This window comes from Carassius gibelio, chromosome A5, assembly GCF_023724105.1.
Source record: "Carassius gibelio isolate Cgi1373 ecotype wild population from Czech Republic chromosome A5, carGib1.2-hapl.c, whole genome shotgun sequence".
Classification (NCBI taxonomy): Eukaryota; Metazoa; Chordata; class Actinopteri; order Cypriniformes; family Cyprinidae; genus Carassius; species Carassius gibelio.
Window position 1 is genome coordinate 6,841,572 of NC_068375.1, and position 22,235 is coordinate 6,863,806.

A 22,235-nucleotide genomic window follows, 5' to 3' on the forward strand; every position below is an offset into this window, starting at 1 on the left:
CCCTTTTGCAGCCAGCCTTAATCTACCAAATCAGACATCAAGACAATTCACAGACCACTAGAACAGCCAGGAACAAGAACAATAATTTCCCAGTTTATACATAGCATATAAAAACTCTACATTTGTATATAACATAAACTGTACACTTGTAAATAACAGCTGTACATTAATTAAAACAATTATGTTTTTTTATATTTCTACTCCTGTATTATACTGCATTATTTAACTTTTTTTCTCATATTAGTGTTATATTTTATTTCTACTGTGTAATTCATATTTTTGTCTGAAATATTATGTACTGTATGTTTGCACTATGTCTGAATGTCTACACTGGAAGCTCCTGTCACCAAGACAAAATCCTTGTGTGTCTAAACATACTTGACAATAAAGCTCTTTCTTACTTCTGACTTCTAAATACGGAATATTTTCAGATAACCCGAGTGACAATGAACAGGACCCATTGAGTAGAATACTTGTAAAATATTCGGGCTTACCAAAGGCATGCTGAGGCTTGTATACACAGGATCATGATGGAAAACACTTTGAAAGCTGTAAGATGAAGTTTGTTGGTGTCTGGTTCCTTACTGAACATGGCTAGAATCACACAAAAACCATTAGCAGGTGTGTACATCTGAATTACATCATGAATTATTTAAAGTATTTAAATAAATAACTTACATATTATACCAAACAATCGGAACACTCTCAGACATCTATTGGCATATGCAAAACGCACAATTTTCAACTTAGAGAAAGCCACTGTTATTGTTTCAAGGGGTAAAACTGACAAGAGATCCAGTAAAAACCATGTCCTAAGATATTTTTTCCGGACTTTTTTAGGGTCTGTTATAACCACTCCATGTGTTTCATATCCAATGTAAAAGCGTGAAATGATGTTAAAGGTGAAGATCAGATCAAGGGAGTATCTCGTGAAGATGATTCCTGTGACAGTAGAGTTGAAAAACAGCTGGAAAAAAAATTAAATTAATGATTAGTTATATTATTTGATATATGAACATCAAGAATTCTTGAAGTAAAAAGATTCTGTGCATTGTACTCAAAAGCTTGTGTCATCAAGCCATTGAGACTACGGATGCAACGATAAATTTTTTTCAGAACTGATCCAATCCCATACCAGCACAGTTTTTTTTCTTTCTTTTTTTTAAATCAATGTACAATTTCTATACTTCTCTGTGTTGACCTGATCACCACTCTTTTGTGTTAATCAAAATCTACTACATACAGTATACACAACTCCATTTTAATGAAAAATAACAAATGAAACAATATATAATCATAATCTATATAAAAATAATATAAAATACTATTATAAACTAAGTTAGTGGATAATTCAGCAGCAAAAGATACTCTAGATTCTAGAAAAATCAAAGGTGCACAATAATTGTATAAAATCTAGTAAAATATTGTATTTACAGATTAAAGGGAATAAGTCTAAAATCTGGTAAAATGTTACACATTGCTCTTTGCATTGTTGTAAATTACATTCATGTAAACAGAAGTATATACATTTATAAAGAAATATAAAAGAGGTTTCTTTTAAATGTATAGCACAGTAATAAAGTCAGCAACATGTGATCAATAGGACAGAACAAGAAAGACTATTTAATCTTTGATTGCACAGAAAAGTATTATAATACTAAAGGCGCCAGAGCGGCAGAGAGCACTTATGCATATCCCGCGCTCAAAATGATGAGCTTGAAACAACACAGAGTCACAGTGTGCAGCTGCACAGTCCTCCGAATCATCTTCAGTTCTCTCTTCACAGCAGTTCAGTCAGTGTACTATTTGAGTAAATGAATTACTCCGGGATATTGGTTTGTTTGAACTCAGAGGGAGTGTCAGCCACATTAAAAAAGTTAACAGTTTAAGTAATTTGTGGATTAATGTGTATTGGAGACGCGAACCGTTTAAAACGGTTCAGTTCGATTTGGTGAACTGGTTCAACCAGTGTTGCCAACTAATTTCCAGGGGCAGTTGCTAAAGGCAGATTGATTTGTTGCTAAAAGTTGCTAAATTGCTTTGGGATGTCATTAGCCTCTTTCACACAGTAATACCAGTAAATTGCCGTAAAATTACCAGAACGACTTTAACGGTAAATTAAAAAAAGGCGCTGTTCACAAAGTCAACAACATTCTGTCTTTTTTCCGGAAAAGCACCATTCACACATCTATTCACATCTATACGTGATCAGTATTTCTGTTGATGGTTTCATTTTTGTTTCAAACTTTAGTATTCATCTAACTGCTTTTGTTACCGAGACATCGTAATAGATGACTGGTTTAAATAATTATACTCACCATTAATAAAACACCTGATGCTGTCGAGAGCTGACCAATTTAGTGAAATTCGTCTTGAAAGGAGTAATAGCACAATGAAGTTGCGATTGTAAATTGCAGTCTGTAAGACGCACGACATTGCACAAAAGGTGCGTTCACAAATATAGCTGATCCAAATTCATATCAAATAGTCTGTGCTGTCAGCGCAGCTGAATAGTTCTGCGTTCAAAATTAGTTCAAAAGATGGCGCAAAGCACCAGAAAAATTATAAGTAATTACCATGAATGTGACAGAGGGAAATAGTACAAATATATTTGAATTATTTACTAATAAACTAGTGTTTTCTGAGTCTGTCCTCATTAGACGCGCCTTCTATACGGATTATGAAAGATTATGAAAGAGTTTTTTTTGTTTGTTTGTTTGTTTTTATTTAAGTAGTAATTTAAAGCTTTCTATAGATGTATTTATCATGTCTGTTAGGCATGTATTCACTGAGTTTCGGATTATTTTTGTAAGCGCTCCTGTTCAAGACGACACGGCAGAAAGCATGTTTATTTTCTTTATTTTATATTTCTTTTTTATATATTATGATCGCGCTGGCACCTATATGTCCCAAAAAAGTGTGCTTTGTCTTGCACTCTCCTCACACAATATTCAATATAGTGCACATGGGTTTAACGTTACAACATCGTTACATGCTTGTACTGTTTTATATCTTTAGATTTTATTTTAGACAATTCGTGATGATTTGAGAAGGCCAAACTGATCAAACATAGGCTATGATCAACTCTCTCTCGCTCTGTGCTGGCCGCTTGTTACTTTAAAAACAAAACTAATAGGGCTGTTTAACGATCAAAATCTGCTCCAAACATTCAAAACTGAACCATTTTAATAGCTGAAACAGTATAAGCTGTTTTGGGACAATAGGGAAAAAAGACGGGCTGAACATCTTCAAGTGAGTAGCGGGGCAAACCGAAAGTTGATGCCGAATGTCCAGCACTCTTCTTCAATGCTCCGACTTCTCGTTTGTACCCTATGTGTTTTTCCCTATGTAAAAACTAAAATAAGTTGTAAAACTTAAAGTTTTTTTATTTATTTATTTATTTTTATTATTAATTGTGTTCGGCATTGTGGGCCGCATGTGATTTCATGACGTGCCGTGGGTTGAGATCCACTGGTTTAGAGCTCCAGAATTTGTGGAGTAGCAGGATCCCCAAATAGATTGACAAAAGTAAATAATAATAAAAAAAGTAATAAAAGTCATAATAGGAACAAGAAATACTTCCACTACTACTTCGTTTGTGATGGTCGTTTATTTTTTAGATATTAAGATGCAATGTTTTTAGTTTATTGATTACCCGACTTTGTCCTGTGAATGCATTGCTCTCGGAGACAGTTAACAGTTAGTTATTTATTTTATCATATGTTACTGCATCACTAACAGTTTCTCTCAGATGACGACAAATTTCTTCATTCGCACGGATAAGGAGAAGCGTTTTAATTTCACTGTTGCTTCAGTTGGATGACATTTATTTTATTTTATTAAACAGTGCGTGAATGCGTCACATTGTTATGATTGGCCTGGAGTAGACGTCTTACGTCACCGCGTTCTGAACTCGTACGTGCTCATACTGGTAATTTTCCTTCTGCGTTCACACACAGCAGAATTCAGGCAATTTACTGGTAATGTTACAACTTCTCATACCGGTAAATTGCCGGAACGAATTTACCGGTATTTTTGAAAAGATCCTGTTCACACATGATCTCTTTACGGCAATTTACTGGTAATTTTCCCAAAAAATCTGTATGTGTGAAAGGGCTTATTGCGTGATGATGTCATTACCTAACCTTGACACAAAACAGCGTTTTTACGTAGAATACAAAATGAGATTACTCGAATTTCAGTGAAAAATATATATTTTTGAATGTTATTTGTTCCTAAAAATATTATAAACAAAAAAAAAAAATATTGTAAAAGTAACATAAGTAACATCTTTATGATCCGATTATTTTGTAAAATTGTAATTCTAGTCTAGTAAAACTGCATATTCTGACAAATTATAGTTTTGAGCAGTGTACTGGTAGTTAGTTAGTGCGCTACCAAATAAAAATAGTCTGTAAAATATAGGGATGGGAACCGAAAACCGGTTCTTATTCAGAGCTGGTTTTGTTTTTTGAAAAGAACCGGAACCGTGAGCAATTTGTAAGTTTCAGTTTTGAAAACGGTTCTTGTGCAACACGTGACCAAGCTCTGTGAGCAGCTTTGCGCCGCTGTTCTGAGTATTCTGCGTTTCCCGCAAAGGATGTCACGAACCGAGTAACAGACACACCTCCCTGCCCCTTTAATAACTGAGCACATTGATTCCAATAACACGCATTCCACAGACTCGTTGCGCTGTCGCGTCTTTAATTGCCGAACACATTGTTTCCCACGACTGTATGTGCATTCGCGCCTTTGATAACTGTGCACATCGTTTTGTCTGGGGCCGGCGACACACTGGATGGTTGGCGCAAGCGTCTCAGCTGCGTTGCGTGTCCGTTTTGAATTCGGCTCCCATGTAACATTTAAGAGCTTGCAGACTGCCTGCGTTAGACTGGCGTCAAACGTGTGCATGCTAGAAATAGAACCGACGCCTATTTTTCACGCGACACGCAAGCATGTTGGAAGCGTTTTCAGGCTAAATATAATAGGAAAATATGTTTATATGTCATCTTGTACACAAATATATATATATTAATTCATGAAATTTTGATGTTTGAAAGTCTATAGGTTGACATAAATTCAGATATAAATGTAAGTTAAAAAATAAATAAATAATTATAGATTTTCAAATATTGCACCTGTCAAACATAGTCTATAGGCTATTGTTACGCAAGTATGAGGGTTAGATTATTTAGTGTACATGTCATTTCAAGAGTGATAAACAAAGTGATAGAAAATATTTATTTTAATGCATTTTAAATGTTTAAAAATGTGGAAACCACTCATTGCATCACACCATCTCCTGACTGCATTATTATTTGTAAAATAGGGACTTTATGGAGAGTGTGTATACATGTTTATAAGTTTAACCGTTTATATTTCATTAATTAAGGGAAATTAACAAGTGTCTCAGCCCTCAGGAACTATTTAGCAGCTTATTTCTGCTTGAAAAGCAAAACGTTATTGATAGTGTAAAAAAAATCAACTTTGAAACACATGCTGATTGATGGATTAGCATTACTCAACATTACTTACTACCTACTTACTTTTACTAAGGTAAAATAGTAAAAAAAAAACACATAATAATAGTTCATTTAAATGGAACCAGAAGCCGAACCAGAAAATTTCTAAAAATACCCAACCCTACTTATGAAGATCTTTACACTGTAATATATGTTGAATTTTGACATTACCAACCTTTAAATTAAGTTGACAGTAAGTAATAAACAGTATTGAGCTTTTTTCCTTACCACTATTTCTTATTCATTGTTTAATGATTTTAATGGAACCGAAATCAGAACCGGAACCGTTAGGTGGAACCGGAACCGGAACCAGAAAATTTCTAACGATTCCCAGCCCTAGTAAAATAGTACATAGTGTACTGTTAAAAAATGAAAGAACAATTCTAATTTATTTTTTCGCATGTGATTTATCTGTGTTTTTATTCCACACTGCATTTTGTGTTTTAAGGTTAACGTACAGGGTTACAACTTAATGGATAACATCCCGGCAGAAATTGACTAAAGTTAGTACCTTTTCAGTTTTTAACTGAACAACAGTTATACAATCTAATAACATGCTGTATCATAAATATGCATTTATTATTGACCAACTGGAACTAGCAACTTAATACACATTTGATGTTTGTTCTGTTCACATTTGATGCATCTTTCTCCAGCTCTCTCCGGGTTGTTGAGCTGCTTGGCTGGCTAGCTGTTCAATGGTTTTCTCTTTTCATGTAATTTAAATGTGTGCCTTTTTATCATTTGAGTCACTTAAATTTGTTGCTAGGTGCTTTTTGAAAAAAAAAAAAAAAAAGATGTTAGGGTAGTCTGAAAAGTTGCTAAATCTAGCAAGAAGATTGGTAAATTGGAAACACAGTGGGTTCCACCGGTTCACTAAGAACATCACTAACGTTACTTCACGAAAGAGAGCGGGAGGTTGAGGCTTAATTGACACGAACAAAGACACATGAGAATACTTAACGTTACCTCATACAGAGACAGTGTAACCGAAGCCAGGCAGATGATAGAAATGAACGCGTTCCACAGACGGACATTCCGCTGCTTCGGAGAATGAACAGACAGCTCATCCTCCAGCTCCCTGGTCTCATGCGGGTCTTCAACTGTCATCTGTAATAAAATCTTAGTTATTATCTCTGGAACACCATAAGAATAGCTACACTAATGTAGATGTAATTTTACAGCCGTAAGAAGAAATAGATAACTTAGACAGAAAAAAAATACGGAAATATTAACGTTATATAATTTAAATCCACTGTCCGTTTTCTTACACCAAACTCAGAGAGCAAATGAGTTTAAATCCTTTCCGAATTAATTAAACACAATGTATTTATTTATGTACCTACCGTTGTTATGATAGTTTTTTATTTATTTCACTAACTGCACTTAGCTTTTAGGCTTGAAAATCCTAATTTCTTCACATTTCGATGGGCAGTGACCGTTAAATCAGTTGGAAGTTTTGATTTGAATAACGTCACCGCCGATGTCACAAGCGTAAAGGTGTCATTTGTACTTCAGTGCAGTTCTGTTTGTTTTCTGGCAATAAAAGGAAAATAAATAAATAAATAAAAAAGTTTCGTGCTTGTGACGATGACCTAAGTCTGCACATAATTATATGATGTTATACATTTTCTACGTGGCCATTTCTGAACTTGTCTCATTGACAAAACCACGTGCCTAAAGAATGTTTAAAAACATTTAAAATAAAATAATACAAATGTATTTTGTAATTTGTCATCGTAATTTCTGCAATATATTAATATTCAAAATAATTATTTAGAATTAAAATGTATTTGTGCATCATGTTGCACAATAAATATTGGCTTAAAAGCAACATTTTGGATCAAGTTTTCTCCTGAAATTTTCCTGTGGAGCTAGCACTCCTCTGGGACCCCTGTGAGATCCAAACAAATTGTAATTTGATAAATGTTGTTAAATATTAATTAGAGGTATTTCGAAATATATATTTATATGGAACCCAAACAGATTCCCATAAGTCATTATCTAGCCATTATACATTTTCTATCACATAATGCATCCCTGTGTGTGTGTGTGTGTGTGTGTCCTGTCTGCATGCTTTAGATTATCCAATTAGGACATAAGGATAAAGGGCTCAAAAATGTATATACAAATTTTAATATACTGTTTTATCATCACTGCAAAAGCCAGAGATCTGCCATTATGTTGTTGAGAATTCCCTTCTGTTGCTGTAGGCCTTAAAGTGCGAACCAAACATAAAATTAAAATGTGAAAACACATGTTTTTTGTGTTGTGTTCACCAAGGAGACATCAATGATGTGTCAGAAAATAATCAGTCACCTGTAAACAAATTATTATTTTATTTTTTTATTGCTGTGCATCATTCTCAATTAAGCTGTTATTTTATCAAATTATGCAAAAGAGAGAATATATGATCTAATACTGTGTTCTTAAGCATTTTTTTCAGAGATTACAGAACCATATTATCACACTTTCTGGTTCTAGTAAGGACTCTTACCTGCTGCATTGGACCAGCTGGAGTTTATCAAGAGCGCAGCGCAACCACCTGATAATTAACCTTGAGATCATGAACGCATGAATGTGCATTTCTGCCACATAGCAATAAACATGCCTCTTTTCTATTAGTAGTAGTAGTATCTATTTTTTACTGATCCCCAAGCACTTTATAACAATAAATTGACTGTTAGTGTTAGATATTCTCCTTGGTATGAACAGGACTTTCTAGGTTTGAGGGTGAGTGAACGATAACATATTGTTCATTTTTGGGTGAACCATTTAATGTCCAGACCCCATTTAGTGACAGTTATGAACAGTTGTAAAGGAGTTACAGCCTTTATATCCATTTATTAATTATATGAACCCTTGTTAAAGCCAACATAGCTCTCTTTATGAAGACCTGGAATGCATTTTTGAAATAATAGCCACTTGCTAAAATAATATATGGTGGCTTCTGGGAAAACATGCAGTCTGACAAAGCAGGTTATACACAACATCAGTCCATTTATACACTGCATTAGCGGTTAGCCGTTTTCACAAATGTCTTCTCATAAATAAATTAGTATCGCAACAGGTAACAGCGATTTCACCCCCTTTGTAATCATTAAAAATGATCATACAAAACAGCATTTGATATAACTCATATTCTAAACGCAGACAAAACATTAACGTTTAGGTTCATGACGGGCAGATAACAGGATCTGTGAGGCTCTACAGAAGTTTAGGCTAAGTTTTCCTCAGGACTGTCCATGAGAGACTTTATCCAGCTGGTGCCATTGATGAGTTTGGTGGTTGCAATAATGTACTCAGTCCCACCATCTTCCATATTAGACAGGAACCGCAGAGCAGCGATTTCAGCATACGTCACACCACCAAGAAAGAAGACAAGGGTGGTCCTGTTTTCTCCAGGCTGACCTGCAAATTCAAGAGACGGAGAATGAACTATCAATCAGTTATCGACATACAGAAAAAGGTTACAACCATGTGCACAAAGTGTTTTATTTAAACATGGTTTATATAGCACTTCTAACACTACACATCATTTTAAAGCAGCTTTCCATAATTAATGTCTAATAATGTCTTCATATCCTCATACTGATAATCACATTTAGCAGATTACAGCTAGATGATAATATAGTATGCATTTTCGATGATACAAGCAAACAGGTAAGATTTGCCATGTAGTATATAATGTAGCTATATATAACATATATCTAACTTTATATTATCAACTATATTATCATTAGCTCTCTGTATACTTACAGTATAAAGTGTCCAAATAATATGGTTATAGTAATTAATGTATGTGTGTATATGTATATATATATATATATATATATATATATGTATACACCGCCAAGAAAGAAGATATAATAATATATCTAATGCATTTCAATATCAAATCTCAAAGCATTTAAGGCACACACAACTTTATAGGAAGTATGGAAATAATTATATATATATAAAAAAGTAAGAACAATTTATTTAGTGCATCACAAATCAAATTGTCCCGTTCATGCACACCAGGTTGAAGCACTTTCAAGCTAACTTCACAAGCTAGCTCAAGTTTATCACTAAGATGGTTAAGACGATGAAGGGTTAACTGATCTAGAAGGACCATCTTTCCTCAAAGCAAATCTTCACTTACGCTTCTTGTGGAGGCCTGTGGGAACCTGCTGTCTCTCTTCAAAGTGTGGACCAGGCAGCATCTTCAGCACCTCCTCTATGCTCCTCCAGCCAGGACGAGCGAGCACTTGTGTCAGGCGAACACTCAGCGGCGCATAGCCACTGTACACATACGAGATGTCGTTGGGGTTCTGAAGGAAAGTTAACAAGCATCGGTCATTCCCAAAACCATGAATAACAAACACATAGTCCTATGTAGAGACATACCTATACACTGGATTCAAATATACAGTATATATATCTCCAAACAAATGATGCAAGACAACTGTTTTTTCAAAATCTGCAATTTTCTGAGGCATTTTTACAATCACTTTTAACTAACTGATCCCAAGATTATTTAATGAACATGTCATCAAATTCACACATGTGGCCTAGAAGAATAACAAAAACTGTAATTCACTAAATTAGCCCCTCTAAGTGTCCCACATTTTTTAGAACGGGACATACTTACATACTTTTGTTTGAAATGTGTGCATGCACTAAGTATCTGCTGTTGGTTTTGATATGCTGTTGTCTAAAGTATTGAAATTAATACATTATACACACTAAATTAAAGTAAGTGTTCCACACATAGTGGCCAAGGACATCCTTCTCCATTCTGACCAACATTACCCATCTCTCAATATTTACTTCCTCTTTTGAAAAGTCATAGTCAAAGTCATTCTCTTCTGCCATTGGAGCAAACAGGAACACAAAAATAATATTTAGTTTTTTTTTTTCATTCATCACTATAATACAAGTTTACCCGACTATGAAAACTTCTGCTTCTAGATCCCGGGACAAGTGTAAAGCGTCCATTATTTCAAAGCACTGGAGTGAGTTTGGGTGGGGATTATTTGACCGGTGGTGGCCATTTTCAGTTTTAAAACACAGATCCGTACTAAAGATGAATGCCAGGACAAACCTGTTCATTGGCATCCTCCATCCACAGTTTGAGGGTTTTCCTGATCGTGGGGTAGTTGTTTCTCATGGTGCTTTGAGTTTTGAGTAACCCAACCTTTTCCAAGTTCTTCAGAGTTAGAATGTGCTTGTATCCATACGTCTAAACCAACAAAACACACACAACTGTAAATGTTTAAGGCACTTTTAAATCACCTCTATCGTCTCCGCAAACAGTGACTGAGTGTTGCACAAAAATACTGTGATTCAATTTCACCATTATGCATTCAAAGAAATTCCCTCTGTCCTACCTGAAGGATCTCTTTCTTATAGTAGTCCAGGACCTTCTGTTTGAGGCCGTTGTTGCAGACCGACTGCATGCAGACCAGTCGCAGGATCTTTATCAGCGGGTCTTTTTGTGCTACACAGTCTTCTATATATGTGCTGACCTGAGAGTAAAGTCACAATAAAAACACATTGAACAAAGACATTACTCAACCCTAAAATATAATCCGTCTCCAGAGAATTTACCATGGGAAAAATGTGTTTCTTTTCTCATATTTCTAAAATACTTAGGGGGATTTGTTTATTAAATGTCATTATTTTCTGTTTGAACAATAATCGCTGCAAAGAAGTCCATTGCATTTACACCTAGAATATCTTCAGCATCACATTAGTTGCTCCCCAATGGATCCAGTGCAGTGAATGGGTGCCGTCAGATAAATTTGTTTCTTACAAACACACAGCTTTTGGCTTCTCCAGATGTTAACTGATGGTCTGGAGTGCTGTGGATTATTGTTATGTTTTTATCAACTGTTTGGACTCTCATTCTGACGGCACCCATTCACTGCAGAGCATCCATTGATGAGACACTGATGCAATGGTACAATTCTCCAAATCTTGGATGGCCTGAGGGTGAGCACATTTTAATTTTAGGACAATTATTTTTCACAAAAGAACAGGCTGTTTCTTTTAAGATTATACAAAACATAAGAAAATGTAATTTCTTAAATTATTCTTGATTTATAATGAACGAATGGTGAAATCATAAACAAAACAAGGCACCTTGTCTGTGTCTACTCCCGTCATAAACTCTTGCTCAACGGTCAGACTGTCAAAGAAGTCTTCTGAGGCTGAAACGCAGGAAAGCAAGGCAGTTTGAGACAGAAAAATAAGGTAAGAAATAAAAAGCAAAATGAATGTGAACTCATGTCAGGTCTCATAATATTATCATCTAATTTACCACAGTTTGTTAAAATGACTAAAAAAGACATTTACACTACAATGGAAGCAAGCAGACACCATCATGAATATTCAAATGTGCATTCTCATCATATTATATAATGTCAAATATGACCACGAGCCAAGCTCATAAATCACATTTAGCTGAATTCCAAAAAACAAAAGATCTAAATAAATGATCTATATATTTATGGTCAAGTGCAATTCATATTAGCATTTAACCACAGGATATGAATGCAGAATTGTTTTCACTAAATTATATCAGCAGAATGACTTCTAAAAATAGAGTCCTTTGTAGAATTAGCAATTGCACTCAACTGAATAACTTAATTCTGATTAAATCTTCAGTTGATGAAGTTCATTGCATGAGAGGAGAGTAAAAAAACAACAAAAGCATTTGTAACCATGCCAGATTTATAAATACCTGCAATTCTGTTTTCATTAGTTATAAAAGCTAATATTAATTGGTCACTCAACATAACTATTCAGAATTCTTTTTTTTTTTCTTTTGACAAAAACTAGTTTGAAACAAATGTATAATGTGCTAGAAATAAACCTAAGATCTGCTAGATCTGATTCATTACTATGCTTTCATTTCTAAGAGGCTTTTTTTTGGAATCACCTCTGAGGAATTAATTACTAGAAAGCTGCTACTGCTTTTGAGAGCCAATCATCACAGATTTTTTGTTTTGTTTTTTACTTCTCTATTGAGAATGCAGTTCTATCCATTCGATAGAAAATCTGGTGTAAATACAGAGATCAAAATATCATCAGAATTCACCAGCCTGTCATTGTAAAAACAAATCTTGAGGGATGAGTAACAGTTGTTGCCTATGACAGCGTTCCACAGATAACACCCAGAAATATTTCTTTCATTTCTGTCTGCTTGAATGACTCACTTGTTATGTCCTTTATGAGTTCAGCGATGGAGGTGTGATTGGCCAGGGAGCTCCGGGCCGCCTGCATGTGAGGCAACTGTGAAACAAACTGCTTAATCTCTCCAACAGTTTTTGCATTGTGTCGCTCCTGGAACCGAGACAGGAAAACCAGCTCATTAAAGGCAAACACTAGCAGATCAGCATATCTGAATGATTTCTGAAGATCGTGTGTCACTGAGGACTGGAGTCATGATGCTGAAAATACAGCTGCACATCTCAGAAATAAATAGCATTTTAAAATATATTTATTAGATTTCCCAATGTTTCCACTTTTACTGTACTCTTGCTGTTGCCAGACTCACGAAAGCAGCACGAACCTCAAACGCAGCTGATATAACCTTGGCTTTCTTGCTGAGAGCCGCTCCAACAGCATTGAAGTTCTTGTCCCGTATTTCAGCATAAAGCTCCTCGGCGGAGTTGAGCTGCAGTTTTTTCGGCTCAGTGGGGAGATCCTTCCCACCTTCTCCCTGTTTCTTCTGTGCAAACTTCTCGGGCGGGAGCTTCACGTAACCTGTCGAAGCAACCGATGCATGACGAGACAGACTACTGGGGAAAACGAGAGCTTGTTTCTGAAGTATTTCATGTCTGCATGAATTTGAAACTCATGTACCATTGGTGATGCCATAGATCTCATCGATAAGACCCTCATAGGTGAGTTGAGTGGCTAATGGCGTGAGCAAGTCCACGTTGCGATCCAACAGGAGGAGGGTATCGAACACGGGCAGGATTTGAGTATGACTCCCCGCAAACTCTCTCTTCATCCGCAGCATCATGTTGGCCACATGCTGAGAAAGACACAGCCCCATACCATCATGCACCCAAATTAAAAGAAAAAAATCAATGAGAGAAATGAAATGTTGACACAAACAGTTTTCTACTCACCCTTGCACACTCGCCTTTGCCAAAGATTTGCGGTATTGTTCCATAAAGTGCTTGCAAAGTCATGAGGCCCTTGGCAGCGTGATACAGGCTCGTCTGATCATTCTCTAAATAACATTCCTTCACCAAAGAAAACAAAGTAATGTGAACATCCCACAGCAACTGCTAATACATATGTCAGCTTTTTATTTCATAGAAAACAATCGTTTCCAATGATCAATCAAAAGGTGCTTTACCAGAGCCAAAAACAGCTTTTACAAATGTTTGATGTTAGGAAATCACAGACTCTTTGAATGAGACACTTTTGCCGCTATATTTACACACTACAACCAACATTCCTGGGTCCTATTATGCTTTAGCACTTTTTCAAAAGTTTGAGCATTAAAAGCATTAAAATTAATCTGCAAGGTTACAAAGCTCAAAGTCCACTCTAAAAGGAGATCAGAAAATACAAACAGCTGGCTATTTTAATTAATGAAATGACAGTTCTAATACTAATAACAACTAAAACGTTATTTAAGGAAGATTTACCAGAGAAATTATTTACCAGAATGCATTTAATAAATAAATAAAATTGTTATATATATATATATATATATATATATATATATTATTAAAATCGAATGAAACCATTAAAATGAAATCCAGAAAATATATGGAAAACAGAGTTTGGTCAAAATAAAACAGAATCTGAAAAAAATAATAAAAATAATAATAATAAAAAACTAAAATAATAATAATAATAATAATATTTAATTTATTTTATTTTTTTCCATAGGGAATAAAAATGTACCTTTTGTTCTAACTTTTAATAAATTGCTGTTAAATTGTTTAAGTTTCATTATTTCAATTAATTAGGCATGCTTTATGATTCATTTTTAAAAAAGAATTCAGAAATATTAAAACTGAAAAAAGAAAACAAAATTGGAAAAAATACAAGAGATTTCATAGGACCCTAAAATGTTGAGGAAGGGTTATTTGTTCATCTCTCAATCATCATTGTATTGCACTGCTTTATATGTTTGGAACCTACAGAGCTATGATCAATAAACTAAGCATTTAAAATATCATCCCAAAGCATTATTGTGAGATAGAGAATGACACCTAATATATATGCAAGCAAGCAAATATCTGATTTTAGGGCTGTTCGATTCCGATTCCAATTCCTGGTCCTGGAATCGATTCCAAGAATCGATTCCTCACTATTGTTTTCGATTCTTTTACAATCCTTTTTATTTATTTATTTTTAGATTAAAAGGAACCTAATCTCACCATGATGACTGCAGGATAGGTCGTATAATGTATCCTTCCTATAATATGAAGCTGAAAAAATAAAATAAAATGACGATATATATATATATATATATATATATATATATATATAAAATTTTAAATAATCTTTTCTCTCACAACTGTTGGCTTAGGTGAATTGTGGTCCTAGAATTCAAATGATCAGTGCCGGCTTGTTTTCTTTCTGTTTATTTTCGTGAATTTAAATGTGTGCAGCCTTTGTCAGATGTAGTCTTCCGTTAGAGAGACTCCCATAGATAAGCTTTGTTGAACTGAAAAATACTCTGAATGAGGAGTCGATTCCCCTTAATGGACCAACCTTTGGAATCGACTCTCAATTCCCAACGACTCGGAATCGAGGACTCAATTCTTTTTGGAATCGATTCCCAGCCCTATCTGATTTACATTAAAAGCTTTCAAAATGTCATCTTACTTTGTGGCCATATAAATATCAGCAACTACCCCAAATTACATATTTTTGCTCAGTTTGCGTAACATTTGTTTGAATTCCATATTCTTACTATATCATACTACATGATCCATAACAACCTAATGTATCAAATATAAAACTCAAAAAACACATATGGCTCAACTCCTACTACTACTTAAACATTAATAAAGCAGAAGAGGGATATTTCTAGTCAAGGTCTGCCTAAAGCTGAATCAGAAATCCTTCAGAAAATGAATAGAAATCTGTAATATTCTTGCTATTTGAACATGATCTTACTCTGAAGGAACTCTCCGACTCCATGGAAAGAAGATCTCCATCATAAGGGATAAGGTCCAGAATGTACTCATCGATGTTTGTGAACGAGTTGAGAACCCCTTTCTCTTTCAGCCGCTGTTCACACAGGAGACTCCGGCGGGGCACAAACAGGATGTGGAAATCTCGTGGATGTAACTTATTCTCACTGAAACACAAATATTAAGAGTGTAATCTCATCAGAAGCACTGTTCAGATTCAGACTGGTTCTGGGACATTTGTTTGTCTGTGTCTGTCTTTAGTGATGGACAGTCCTTTTTTTGTTTAACTTACCTTGCAACATTTTCTGCAATGATGTCCATCAATTCCAACCTCGGTCGCACAAAAAAGACAATATTCTTGACAGCAGCGGATGGTATTCGACCCCCTTTGAGGGTGAACATTTTCTCAACCTCATGTTCCTTTTAAAAACAAAATTGCAGTTAGCTTTGTTGTTGTTTTTTTTTTTTTGTTGTTTTTTGTAAAGGAATAAAATATTAATTAGAGTCATCAGTATTTTTGAAATAGGAAAATATATTTTCTTGTTTTCCCTTCGCGCTCACTCCAGTAATTTACATGTGTTTGTTTGTTTTTGTTGTTGGTGTTTTTTTTTTTGTTTTTTTTGGTGGGGTTGGTATAATTTGTCACTCACCTTCAAAAGGGAATATTGAGCAATTAACCCGAAAGGTCCAGTAAGATACTCGTCCCAAACAATGGCCTTGAATAAAACATAAATAATGAAAATCCACGAATTAGAGGATGATGAAGCTATTAACATGACACGTCAACTGACAGCATCACTGAACAATACTTGCAGTAATAATTAATCGCATAAAATGCAGCTGACAATCGGATCAGATCCGGAGTATGTGGCAGCAGAAGGACAGACTGAATTAAATTAATATTAAATCAAAGAGCTTTACGTACTTTGCTTCCCGAACATTTATCTAAAAATTCGCGCAGGTCTTTTCGTGCAGCCTCTCTCAAAATATTTAGGTTTACTTTGCCGCAAAACAAATGTGAAGCCATATTTCTGTTGAACCATAATCATATGACTCTTTGAAGACGTCACGTGATTCGTCTTTCAAAATAAAAACCAGCAGAAATCAATTTTACCACTGTGTTTATATTTAATACTTTAATATAAAGTACTTTTATAACTTAAATTTTTATATTTTAATTTAATGTAATGTCAGTATTTGTGGAATACTTATATGCAATTAGCTTTGATTCGTGAAAATAATTTTGGATTAATCACGACTTTTACATTCGCGTTATCAGTGTTTGTTGCCAAGTCCATATATTTTCGTTGTTTGACATTCTGAGTGATTTATAATAAACGCATAGTAAACTTATATAAATCGGATGAAGGGGAATGCACAGCAATTGTGAATAATTGTAGTGTGTAACATAAAAATAAAATCTTTATTATTATTATTTAAATGCAGTCATATTACAACCAATGAACATACAATTAACATATAATGGCATAAGATCAAATTAGAAAAATATTTAATATAAACTACAATATGTAGAATGTGTAATTACCAGTTTTTTATGACTGAGGTTTCCTCTGGAAACATCTGTGCTGAAGTCCGAGCTCATTGACACAGCACAGTCCCAGAGCTAAAGGTGAGATATGGGGTTAGAATTGTTGCATTATTCCAAATAAATAGATTATGATCCACAAATAATTCACAAAAATATATCAAATTCACAAATAAATGTAAAGAGTTTCACAAAAAAATATAAACCTCACAAATAAATGAAATGAGATTTGCAAATAAAAAAATATATATTTACAAATGTGTTTAATGTCACAAACACAACTCTACCTGGCATTTATTTGTGAACCGCTGTCTGTGCATTTGTAAATCACTGCACGCATTTGTGGATCAGTTCCTGTGCATTTGTGGATTTGAAACACTTCTAGCGTCAACGTGCAGATAAATCCACAAATAAGTGGACTCCACCCACCGTTTACTCAAGCCAATCAAATGATGGCCACGTTGAGCTGACCAATCGTAGCACATTATGGCTTCTACCAATCACGTTTTGGCGTACAGCCACGGAGAATGGCGGGAACAGACACCGAACTTGAGACCAACAGACTTAAACATGGCCGATCAGGAGGCAAGACAGGTGAGTGATGCTAATCACAGCATCATTGTAATAATACCCGAAAGAAAAATTACAACGTTATGTGTGTGCGCGCGTGCTTGTGTGTTTGTGTGAGAGAGACATTTACACTCTCTCTCTCGCTCTCATGTCATGATGTAGCATGCTACGTTTTAAAATATTTTTGGTATATAATTAGCCATCTACTGTTCACTTAGTTTTTTCAAAATCTAAGAATATAAATTCTATACTGTGCAGTATTCACCAATCATTAGACTAATATTTCATTATGAACAAGGTTTATTGCATTGACCAAATGTTTTGTTTATGTGGTAATGCATTATAGAACACAGTGAGGCAACAAGTCCTTCATAGACTACTTTCCAGGGTGACTTATGCTCTGGAACACCCTCCTCTGGACATTGAATACTTGCAATTTATTTGCCGTCAAGAAATGACTTTGATTACTGCCATATCAGCAAACATTGGAATCTCACAGGACTTGGTCAGAGGTTTAATGGACTTGGATTCATTTATTCAGCAGCACAAGGAAGGTCAGCAGGTGGAAACTTTAGTGGAGATTGAAAGATCATAAGGATGTGGACGTCCTAGAATCCATTTTTCAAGAGAAAGACTAATCCACTTTCTGAAGCTTGGTTTACCCCAGGAAACCAGCAGTAAAATTGTAGGTGTCTCTCGTAGAACCATCTATCGTCGGATGAGAGAATGTGATTTGTCAGTCACTTCCCTCTACAGCAGCTGCACAGATGAAGAACTTGATTCATTGGTGTCTGAAATCTAAAGCACAATGCCAAACATAGGGTACAGGGTTGTCAGAGGACCGCTCATTGCCAAAGGACATAGAGTACAGTGGGACAGAATTTGTGCATCTCTGCATCGTGTTGATGGTCTCGGTGTTCTCTCACGGATGTCCCAGCTTTGTTGTGTTGCTCGGCGAACCTATTCTGTACCATACCCCAAGTATCTTGTACATATAGATACAAACCATAAGCTCATAAGGTAATGTAAATATTTTTTTTAAGAATGTATATTTTCTATGGGCAAGACAGGTGAGTGATGCTAAATTACCACAATAAATTAACTGAGGTTAAGCAAGGTTCCTGTAATGTCAATATTGGTCATAAATACTCAATATTTATTTTGCATTTAGAATTAGCTTATAAATAAACTTTTACGTTACGTTTTACAAGATTGATTGTAGATGGTTTTGCCAGCCAATTCTGAAGAAATGTGTGGAGTTGTGTGACGATTTTGACTGGGCCTGACAATTTTTAGTAAGGCTGCCAACTTCCACATATTATACAGTCATCCCGTGTGTAACATTGGTTAGACGGTCAGGTCATAATGTTTTACACTGCATGTGAGACGCGTTTTTCCCCCCGCAATGAATAAGGAAAAATGCAAGTCGTTATTTGTAATGCAATGTGAGTTATTAAATGACGTGCTGCAGCCCAATTCGCCTAAAAGTTACTTCTACTAACGTTACGCCTTAAAAGTATGTAACTGTTACAGTTTTTATGAAGAAAAAATATATAATTTTGAGTGTGTAGCAAAAGAGTAGGTTGTGTGGGGAATATTTGCCTTAAAGCTGCAGTAGGTAACTTTTGTAAAAAATATATTTTTTACATATTTGTTAAACCTGTCATTATGTCCTGACAGTAGAATATGAGACAGATAATCTGTGAAAGAATCAAGCTCCTCTGGCTCCTCCCAGTGTCCTATTGTCATTTGCAGAAATTAATCCGCTCCCAGTAAAAAACAACCAATCAGAGCTGTGGTCTGTAACTTTGTTTGTGTTCAAAATGTAGAACAATGTATATAATAAGCGAGTACACCATGAATCCATTTTCCAAACCGTGTTTTTAGTTTGTCCTGAATCACTAGGGTACACCTATAATAAGTGTTTATAATCGGACTATTTTAGATTGCTTCGGGGGTACCGCGGCGGAGTAACCCAGTACCTTTGTGGTTCTTCATAGACATAAACAGAGAGAAGTAGTTCCGGCTACGATGTTCTTCCGCAAGCCGCAAGCAGTTCTGTTTATTAACCGCTAGAGCGTCAAAAGTTACCTACCGCAGCTTTAAGTGTGCACAGATCCACACGTAAATCTACCAGAAATAGTATACCATCCGGGGACTTTTGACATAGTTCTTTCAATATACTATGCTTTGGGGCACACTTATTCTATTCTTGCATATTATTTTAGGATGGATTGTATGGACATTGGAACTTTTAATGCATGGATGAGCCTTGAAATGAATGAACTGTCAGAAAAAAACGGTTCTCGGAAAAGAATATGAATTCCCATTACTAGTGAAAAGTTGGCAGCCCTAATTATTATTATTCCTTGTATTCAAATAGAATGTTTACTCGATTCAACATTTACCTACAGTTTTTCCAGTTAAATATTAGGCTATAGGTGTAGTTTGTGTTAAAAATGACTGTTTGTGCAGGGCCTTTCTGCACAAGTTGAGAGCGCTGCTCGGGCATTAGTGCAGATTATCGCCAGGGATCTGTCACCAGGGCCTGGCCACTCCACATCAAACCCCCCACAGACACGCATCCCCTTTCCCTCTGTATCTTTGCCCTCACCCTCCCTCCCTTCTGATGCTAGAGTGTCCCAGGCTCTGAAAAGGTTTGGCTTATATGAGAGCATTTTTGTTCTGTTTGATCTTGAAATGTACTTAAGTTTTCCACCTAAACCCAGCTTTCGTTGATGATTTCATTTGACAAACCATTTCATAACTTACTAATTCCTGTTTTGGCTTATGCATTTAGGCAATTTCCTGCAATGTTTAGTTCCCAAGCTGACCAAGCCAGAGGAAAAAAGCGCTTTGTGGCACATCCAAGGCAAACAATTTCATCAATTAAAACAACTGAGCTCCAAATATATGTTTTATCTGAACCTGCTGCTCCGAACACACCAAAGCTCACTCCGAGCAGTTCAGAAGAGCTTATTTTAGCTCATGCAGGTCTTGGCAAAAGACTTATCACTTTCAATGAGATTTCCAAACATGATGAGGTAAGATGATTGTGTCTTTTAGAAATAAACATAAGATGCGCACATTTTTTATTTTGAATGTATAAGAATACAAAATTAGCTTAAATATTTTAGAATTAGCCCTTGTGTGTTGTGCCCAATCTTATTTACACCCTATTGTATTTGTGACCCGTGCTGGAAAAATGAGTTGCAATTAGCAAATTTTCTAAAATGAGTTCTTGTTCACATTCTGTACTCAATAAAACCTTCAAAATAATGTATGATTTGTTGGAATCAGACAAAAAAAACGATTGAGCTACAGTTTTCTGAAAGTTCCAAAATCACAGAGCAACCATACCTTAAAGTCCTTTGTAATAAAACCAAATATCTATTGGAAAAGTATATATTCAACTTTTTTCCCGATGACACCACAATTGTTTGAGTTACATTAATGAAACAGACAGCCTATATAAGGCAAGGCAAGGCAAGTTTATTTATATAGCACATTTCGTACACAATGGTAATTCAAAGTGCTTTACATAAAAGAAAGTAAAATAATAATGAAGAAAAATAATAACAAGAATAAAACAAGCAATTTTAAAACTTTTAAAATTATAAAAAATGAATTTGAATTTAAAACAGAACATGATTTTACATAAAATAAAAAAACAGTGAATATATAGTGCAATCAGTTCGGACATTGCACAATGCACAGCTAAACAGATGAGTTTTAAGTCTATAGATTTAAATGTGACTAGTGTTTTAGCACATCTGATCTCTTCTGGAAGCTGATTCCAGCTGTGGCAGCATAGTAACTAAAGGAGGACTCCCCTTGTTTTGTGTGAACCCTTGGTATTTCTAACTGACTCGATCCTAATGGTCTGAGTGGTCTGTTAGGTTTATATTCAGTGAACATCTGCTATGTATTTCAGTCCTAGGTCATTTAGTGAATCAATCCTAAATGTAACTGGAAGCCAGTATAACGACCTTAGGACTGGTGTGATACGCTCAGATTTTCTGGTTCTAGTCAGAATCCTGGCAGCAGCGTTCTGGATGAGCTGCAGCTGTCTAATGGTCTTTTTGGGAAGGCCGGTGAGGAGCCCATTACAATAGTCCACCCTGCTGGTGATAAAGGCATGAACAAGTTTCTCCAAGTCTTGACTGGAAACAAAACATCTAATTCTTGCAATGTTTTTTAAATGATAGTATGCTGATTTAGTTACTGCTTTGACATGACTACTGAAACTAAGGTCTGTCTCCAGAATCACACCAAGATTCCTGACTTGATTTTTAGTTGTTTGACCCCTAGATTCAAGGTATGCATTCACCTTGAACACTTCATCTTTGTTTCCAAATGCAATGACTTCAGTTTTTTCCTTGTTTAACTGAAGAAAGTTCTGGCACATCCAACTATTCATTTCATCAATACATTGGCAGAGGG

At 35.3% G+C, this 22,235-nt stretch overlaps 2 protein-coding genes across 2 annotated transcripts in view; both read right to left on the reverse strand.

Moving 5' to 3' along the window:
* LOC127988221 (uncharacterized) overlaps nucleotides 1–6,632 on the reverse strand; it is a 55,869-nt gene extending 49,237 nt beyond the window's left edge. The window contains exons 1-3 of the mRNA XM_052590853.1: nucleotides 6,492–6,632; nucleotides 679–967; nucleotides 495–594 (exon numbers count right to left, since the gene is read on the reverse strand). Coding sequence (XP_052446813.1) covers nucleotides 495–594; nucleotides 679–967; nucleotides 6,492–6,632 — 530 coding nt within the window. The remainder of the gene's footprint in view (nucleotides 1–494; nucleotides 595–678; nucleotides 968–6,491) is intronic.
* A 1,212-nt stretch (nucleotides 6,633–7,844) lies between these two features.
* Nucleotides 7,845–16,755, reverse strand: LOC127989997 (vacuolar protein sorting-associated protein 33A). The gene is made up of 13 exons (XM_052591465.1): nucleotides 16,602–16,755; nucleotides 16,327–16,392; nucleotides 15,969–16,096; nucleotides 15,660–15,843; nucleotides 13,646–13,762; nucleotides 13,374–13,548; nucleotides 13,081–13,274; nucleotides 12,725–12,851; nucleotides 11,649–11,716; nucleotides 10,895–11,032; nucleotides 10,609–10,746; nucleotides 9,667–9,835; nucleotides 7,845–8,933 (listed from the first exon to the last, which is right to left on the reverse strand). The coding sequence occupies exons 1-13, from the start codon at nucleotides 16,701–16,703 to the stop codon at nucleotides 8,740–8,742; spliced, it is 1,800 nt and encodes a 599-aa protein (XP_052447425.1). The 5' UTR covers nucleotides 16,704–16,755; the 3' UTR covers nucleotides 7,845–8,739.
* Nucleotides 16,756–22,235: the final 5,480 nt, after the last annotated feature.